At 40.0% G+C, this 7,861-nt stretch overlaps 1 protein-coding gene across 1 annotated transcript; it reads right to left on the bottom strand.

Annotated features, from left to right (window-relative positions):
* Positions 1-1,498: 1,498 nt before the first annotated feature.
* WDR92 (WD repeat domain 92) lies at positions 1,499-7,431 on the bottom strand. Its single transcript, XM_010080568.1, has 6 exons — positions 7,249-7,431; positions 6,678-6,779; positions 5,154-5,269; positions 4,657-4,791; positions 3,060-3,157; positions 1,499-2,405 (listed from the first exon to the last, which is right to left on the bottom strand). Exons 2-6 carry the CDS (start codon positions 6,727-6,729, stop codon positions 2,198-2,200), a joined length of 609 nt encoding a protein of 202 aa, XP_010078870.1. The 5' UTR covers positions 6,730-6,779; positions 7,249-7,431; the 3' UTR covers positions 1,499-2,197.
* Positions 7,432-7,861: the final 430 nt, after the last annotated feature.

The raw sequence follows: 7,861 nt of genomic DNA, 5'->3' as shown, positions 1-7,861 counted from the left end.
TTGGGTGGCCTCTTTGCACATTGACAAGAGAGGAAGAAGCCATTGGTCTGGATAGGGAACCCCAATCTGTACATTCTGTGCAGGTTCTTTTTAGTGACAAGCTCAATAGAGGGGGCAACTTACAGGTGCCTCCACATGGTTCTGCAGCTCAGCTCTCTCTGCACATGCCCAGAAATGGAGATGGTGACTAAAGATTTACTAACATCGTGAAGGCAGGGGAGTACAGGCAGGAAGGAGATCTCTTGGAAGTAGAGAAAACTGGAGCAGACACCTGTCCCAGAGGCAGTAGCTGTACTACGAAGCTAAACAGCAACAGGCTTGTTCTCTGGCTCAGAGACCAATTGGCATAGCTTGTGACCGTAGTGTTAAATCAAACTGGTCTCCAAAGCAGGGCTGCCACACACAGTCTGCCTATTGGGAACAGCTCCTGCTCATGCTGTAGTCCTGAATCATTCCAGAAAATTAGTGGGGCAGTTGCTAGTTGGCCCAGATCAACTAGTGAAGAGTGTAACGCTGAAGAGTATTGTAGAGAAGAGAGATTCTGCTGTGATCCCCCTTTGCTGCCGGGTCCTGCAAAACTTCTCTGCCTCTTCGCTGTCAATTGCCGTATTGGTGGCTGAGGAGGAGGAAGGCCAGAGCATGGGACAGCTACTCACTGCCCTTGAGGCCCTAGATACTCTTGCAGCCACCAAGCAACACTGACCCACTTCCAGTGTCCTCTGTGGACAACACTGTGCGACTGCAAGGGCAGGCCTTCCCTACCTTAACCTTCAGTATTTGGCTGTTTCCTCTTCCTCCTGCATCTTTCTTGGACGCCAGTTGGTGGCAGGACGAGTACAGACATGAGGCCCCCATGCCTCTCTCTGCAGAGCAGCCTCTAGTTTTCAGCAGTCCCTGAAGGTTAGGCTTCATGCAACACAGGTGACTCACCTGAATTTGTCAGATACCAATTCCTCATTCCGAAGTCTGAGAAAACAGAGCTTCTTTGCAAATGGCCACACAGGGGCTTTTTTTGTTGTTAACCTGGACAAAGTCAACATTTTCCCATCACAATCTGGTTTCAGAAATAGTTTGAAACTTTTATCTGAAAATTGCACGTGCACATACAAATCACTGAAAGCTAATACTAGACTTAGAGCTTACTGAAACTAAGAAAGCCCCCACCATACATCCAGAGATAGAGGGCAGTAACTGGATGTGCCTGCTAAAAAGAACTGACGACAGCACACACTGGTAAAATCAGAAAAGAAACACACTGGAAATAAGGGGAATTACAAAGATAACTTCAAGTGAAACTACAGTAACAAAGCTACTCTGTCACACTGGGTTTTGAAGAAATACTGAAGTCATTAAAAAAAAAAATAAAAAAAGACAAGACAGTAGTGACTTTTGCTGCAAAAATGAGTTAACTTTTGTCTAAGTACCGCATGCTGTTCTTGTAAACCTATACAAGTACATTCCTTCTCTAAGTCTATGGATGTTTGAATAATATACTTTGTTCATATTAAAACAACACACTACATGCTTTTATTCGTAGAATATCAAGTTACAAACATATAAAAACAGAACATAAAAAATTGCTACAAAACCAAACTAACATAATAGAACAGTGCATTTTGCTCAATAGTTTAATTTCAATATGATCTTCAATAAAAAGCTTACTCCATTAAACCTGAATATTTCAGTATTCATTGCAGTTTCTATAGTGTACTGAAGAATCCTAAGTCACTTTAACAAACATTCTAATTAATATATCCAATAACACAGAGTTTCTGTGAGGGAATATATAGTAGTTTCCATTGTATGAATGCATGTGGACAATAGTATCGATAAAAAAGCCAAACCATTTAACAAGTGTGAACAGATTTGCACTGTGATTATACTGAACACAAGCAATTTAAAGTGATTTCTGAAATTACAGATTGTATTAAGACAAAGGCACATTTTATTTTAAATGTAAATTCACATTTCTAGAAGGTAAAAGTTTTGTGCCCACGCAACTTCAAGACACTGTGGCACAATTAGTCAAACAACTCTAACTGCATGTATCTGAACTTTCAATAGAAAGATCTGGTTTCTATTTCTTCAATCCAGTTTTAATAAGGGAGAAGTTAAATTAGAAACAGGAGGGCTCTCCCTCCCATATTTTCAGACTGCAAGCGATATTGCTTTCTTATGCGAAATTTTATTTTTCCTGTCAGACTTTGTTAAGCTTTGTAACTATCAGCACCCTCACAGTTTGGTCAAAGGCACCACAAACACACAGTCCCTTTTTGTCAGGGCTCCAGTCTAGGCTAGAAATAGGCTGCGTTGACAGAGTCACATTCTGCAAGAGGCTGACAGAACCTGCCACCCCCATCTCAGCTCCTTCAGAATCTTTCTTCGAGCGCTGAGCTGGGTACTCACTGGCAATAAGAAAAGTAAAACACGTGCTTAGAAGTTACTGATACAAACACATCATTATCCTCTTTATTTTCAAAAAAATGGTTTCCTCTGTTCTCAAGATCAGGCAAATAAATGTCTTAATAAGGAAAAATCATATCCAGCTATATACACACCGCATAGATAGTAAATATTTCATGAAGGAAAAAAATGAGGCAGGAAGTTTTGAATCCTGACACCTCTCTCCTACAGCCCTTCATTTTTTAACTGTTTGGCTTTTGCCAAATGCAAGAAAATTTCATCTCAGCTATCCCTCTGAAACTTAATGCACCTGCTTCACTGCATTTAGGATGATTAAATTATTTTGCCATGTAACGTAAGAAGATGTAAACATAAGAATCATTAAAGTCCAGGCTCTCAATATTCTTCTCAGACATAACTGCTACCATATGAAAATTTTAAGAAATCAGTTTTCTTCCATTTATTACCTTGTTAACCATGGACATAATTAGATCTTGATTATCTTAAGAAAACTGACTGCATTTGTAAGCAGTAATTTTAACTAGATATTCTGAGGCTGGAAGCAGGACCCCACTCATCATTTTCTTTTCTTTCTTAAAACATTAAATGGTTGGTTTCTTATTCCCCCTGTTGCAGTCTGGAGAGTGATCACTTACTATTTCCAGAGATGAAGGCTCCCAGCTCCTCCACTCGTCATAAATATATCTCTGTTCTGTGGTAGGTGCCGAACCTGCCATATGGTAGATTTTTGCGCCTAATAAAAAAAATCAGCATTGTATACAAGTCAGTTATGGATGAGCTTCGTAAGAAAGGACGCAGAATCTTAACATGGCAATCACTTGTAGGAAGAGAACCCAGCCTTCTCATGGTGAATATTGCAGTGTCCATTCTGAGGTACCTAGCCTTCCTTGGCCTTGCGACCTGCCGCCACAGGAGCGGCCAGTTCCCACGCAGGAGAAGGCAAGTCAGGCCTCCAACGCACTCCGTTCTTCCACAGGGATAAGGCAGCAGCCCTGCCAAGGCTAACGCTCACTAGTACTTCAGCTTCTTTGGGACTGGCCGTGTGAGCAAGGTTAAACAGAGGTAAAGTGGCTGCGTAAGCATGTCTTTAGGAAGTGTTCTCGAACTACAAGATTCCCAGGCTCCTAGATGACACAGTCATCACAAGGTTAATTTCACTGTCTGACATCTCTTAAAATCATTACTGGAACACTACAAACACTGTGCAAACAACACAAACAATCTACAATTCAAATGTAAATCGCAGCCAGGGCACAGCAAGATCACAGAGCAACAGAAATAATTTAGGGAAAAACCCCAACACACATACTCTGACTTAATGTAAATCTGACTGCTAATGTCCAAAAGTAAGAGCTTAAATGCAGTGAATGAAAGAAATTGCATTTTCACATTTTGATTATTACAAACACTAAATCAGTAAATACTTTTGTGTTATCTAATCACAGTATTTCCAACATCTTATCTGCTTTGAATGGTGGTGGTATGGAAAATATTAAAGATATTAAGTTGAAACTCAGCTTTTTCTAATTTAGGCAGTCCTAGAGAACTTCACCACAAAAGTTCCTTTTCTCTAATTATCATCAGATTTTGTTCACACACAAAAAAAAAAGAATACTGCTTTATAAAGAACTTAAGACTAATCAATGGAGTGGTCACAGATGGAAGAAAAAAATTTATGAGTTCTCCATATTTAACAGCTTCCAGGCCACTAAGTCTATCCTATATAGCCTTTCACTCACTCTCAATATCCCAATCCAAAACTGTTTGGTTCCGAATAAAAATAATGATTTCTGTAACTCACATGAGGTCTGGTGCCTGCAGGATGAAAAGTGTTTGCAGAGAGTTCATTTTATTTTGGGATATATTTGAGATTTGAATTTGCATGCTCATCCCAGTTTAATATGGCCTCCCTCCAATAAACATGACTCACAGATAAGGGGCACAGCTGAGTGCACAGAGGTGCAACTGCAACAGGACCCAAAGACCAGAGAAGCACAAATATCAGGTCATAAAAGGGGCGAAACATGGGTGAGTGCTGGCATCTGGACGCACAGGAGCCCTTTCAGTGCTTGCATCTGGGGCCACACCAGCCATGCTATTGCACAGCTTGTGCCCCAGTAACCTGGGCATCTATTGCCTATCAAAGACAACAGTTTTAGACCCGTAGTACTTTGACGGCATATATTCAAAAAGTACATCTCTTAGTAAGAAATTCTCTGTTCCCCCCCATACCTTCTCTGAAACAGACGCAAAACCTTTAGTTGGATGCTGAGTTCTCATATCGAAAACGTGAAATTTTCCCTCAAGCGATGTGGCCACGAGCTTGTTCATATTTACATCTTTTCTGTCAAACTCCAAACTGCAAACCTGAAAACATTAAAACAAATACATTCAGCCTTGAAATTTAGCAATTCCTAAAAAAATGGGGGGGTTGTGATTTGTAAACACATATTAATCATCAGTTATTTTTACAATTACAACATCAACAAATTGGAAATAACAAAATCATCTGAAAACATGAATCCACTGAAACAGTTCCCTGAGAAAATACCCCATGCTATCCAGACCAAGAACTTGAGGGGTACAATCTGCTGAACTTAAAGACAATGATTCCTTGGTACATTCTCAGCAGAAAAGTCTTCTGGGTAGATTTCAGGTAGACAGAGGCCTTTTAATTTTTCCATCCTGCATAGGAGCTGGAAGGAAAAATACTTTCATGGTTTCCTTACCCCATTCTTAATGTTGGTCTCCCATCGTAGAGACATGGTTTTTAAGTCAAACAATTTAATGTCCCCATTGTCGTATCCAGCACATACAACACGTTCCTCTTGATTGTAAGCATTGCCTGGACACAGAGAAAGAATTAAACAGAATACAGAAACCCTCTTCAGTCTGTAAATTTTAGGCTGCCTAAACCTGCAATTTCACCTTACATTTATGCCAGAAATATATTGCTATTGGGATATTAAGATTTAATGAACAGGCTGGTTTTCAAACCTGAAAGGTATAGAAAATAGAGCTTCAAAACTGGCAGGTTTTATATTTAAAAATATAAATAAAATTATTATTCCCCATGCCAAAGTCTGCTGTTTAGGGCAGTACAAGTACTGCACGCTGTTCTTGTAAACCTGTACAAGTACATTCCTCCTCTAAGTCTTCATCTGCTGTAAACCATGCTCCCTAGACGGCACCATAGCACTGGGGTGAAAAGTGGTTCAGCGGTTCCTTAACCAGCCTCTCGAGCACGAAATGTTAGTGGGATAAGACGACTTTTCTGCAGACACAGTCTCATAGGGAGGCCCTGGGTGTTACCATGGCCATCACTAGACAGACACAGAAGCCTGCCTCCAAAAACTCTCAGCTGACAGGTTCAGGGAAGCACATCAGTGTCTGAAAGAAGTGAGCCCAGGGCACGTAGTTCAAGATGAACCTGGTCTTGGCTCAACCCTCAGTAACTCAAAAGAAAACTGAAGAAAATATGAGGCCACTTTTTTCTCTGTTCATCAAAGCACGAGACAAAAATATCAATAGCAATGAGCATTCTAGTTGCACCTACTTGCCAGGAAATATCCTCTCCTTACTATCAATTTTGTTACTATAATCCGTGCACTTATTAGCAGTTTGTAAAACTCACTCCCTGACTCTGGAGGCAAAAATTGAGTTAATCCAGAAGTACCAGCTTGTGTAGAACACAAGCAGCTTGTTCCCTCCAAAGGGAAAATGCAGAGCACACATCAAACATCTCTGTTGTCTTTAATTAGCTCTTAGCTTCAAGGATCTTCTCTTAAATTAATGCCTTAATCCTCGATACTTGGAACCACGCTACAACAGCGAATGGTTCCCTGTGCACTGCAACATTTAGACTCCTTCAGGACAATGCTACTGGAGATAGTTTTTACATTCCTAGGCATAGAAATAAAGCTTGCACAGCTTACCCCTGAAATGATTGACCAAAGGTGGTAAGAGAATTGAGTCCAAAATCCAGCCATCACAAAATTGCCTTCTTTTGAAAAGCACATTAAAAACACACAAATTTCACAATGTTGAAAAGCAAAACCTGCTACTGATATGAGCAATACCTGCTATACTGATATGGGTATCACCATTAAGAACCATGAGTCTTTGTTTATCTGACTACTGCTTTAGACTTGGTCCATACAAAATAAACTATTCCATAACATCCTGAAATACTTCGATAATCATCAAAGCACAGTAATATTAGAGGGAGGAACAGTTGTAATCTGATAGATTACCAAATGCTACTGTCCAGCAGTCTCTCTTGCTCTCGCCCTGTACAGGTTCCATATTAGCGACAGGAGTATCTTTCTGTCTCGGGTCCCATACCTTCACAGTTCCTGTGAAAGAAGGATAGCGAGGGTTGTATTACGGATACACTGTCACACTGCATTCATCTTCCCAGGGAAGGCCTTTGCTTTTCAGCCTGGTCATTCAGAACACAGGAGCATCTCTTTCAATTCCAGAAAGCCAGCCTGTGTTTAGTGGATACGAGAAAAAAAAACCAACCAAACAATAAATAACGCACAAGTATTTGTTAAGGATGTCTTTTCTTGTGCTGATATTTTGCATTTTTTCTGTTTTGTATTCCTTCTGTAACATGATCAGTGACAACAGGATCTTTAGCTTATCTGTAGCTTCTAAAACAATTAGAGAAAATTTGTCCCAAGCAAGATTCAGAAGACAGCGTACGAAGAACTAGTTGCAACAGATTTGTAACTAGTTCAGATGGCAGACTGCACCCTGCCATCAAAGCTTGCAGGCTACTTTCTCAGAATAACTGAAAAGACTTTGAGTTCACTAACTCACCATCTCGACTGCCAGTCACAATTTCTGGTGCACCTTCCCCAATTCCTAAGCCACCTACACCATCTATACTGTTTATGATTTCCTTATGACCTTTCACAGAATACACTGGTATTTCAGGAGCTTCTAAATTCCTAGGCAAGAAAGAAAAAGAACAGATAATATGGCATTTTCCTTGACACTCAGGATTTGTACAAAAATGAGAGGAAACTTAGGCATAAATTACATAAACTCAGATTGACAGTGGGAACAAAATATGGGTATCACCATTAAGAAGCATGAGTCTTTGTTTATCTGGCTACTGCTTTAGACTGCTCTGGAAGTTTTTGTTTAGTTCTGAACTTCCCTGTTTATAAAGGCAGTTGTGGGATTCTCCACAGCAACCCTTAAGAAACAGTTTTTATGTTGGGATCAAAACAAATCACACTACAGATCAAAATACTCCAATTAGCTTTACTTTCACTACGTATATAAGATGACCTTATTCACTGATCCCCACATTGCTCTGACTACTGCTCTTCAACTTCAAATGAAAGTTGAATCCAACTGTGGGTTTCACCTTCTTTCCCACTGTTTCTCATCCTTCCAGAATACTTCAGAATTTTATTTTAAATTT

This window comes from Pterocles gutturalis, unplaced genomic scaffold, assembly GCF_000699245.1.
Source record: "Pterocles gutturalis isolate BGI_N339 unplaced genomic scaffold, ASM69924v1 scaffold6441, whole genome shotgun sequence".
Taxonomy (NCBI): Eukaryota; Metazoa; Chordata; class Aves; order Pterocliformes; family Pteroclidae; genus Pterocles; species Pterocles gutturalis.
This window is presented reverse-complemented; position numbering and strand designations above follow the sequence as displayed.

What these genes read in the sequence shown, in the direction of transcription:
- WDR92 (XM_010080568.1), bottom strand. Translation starts at nt 6,729, where the DNA reads ATGGAACCTGTACAGGGCGAGAGCAAGAGAGACTGCTGGACAGTAGCA. An exon ending in TTGCGTCTGTTTCAGAGAAG is followed by an intron (nt 3,158 to 4,656) that starts GTATGGGGGGGA and finishes TTTTTTTATTAG; the next exon opens with GCGCAAAAATCTACCATATG. An exon ending in AGCCTTCATCTCTGGAAATA is followed by an intron (nt 2,406 to 3,059) that starts GTAAGTGATCAC and finishes TCTTATTGCCAG; the next exon opens with TGAGTACCCAGCTCAGCGCT.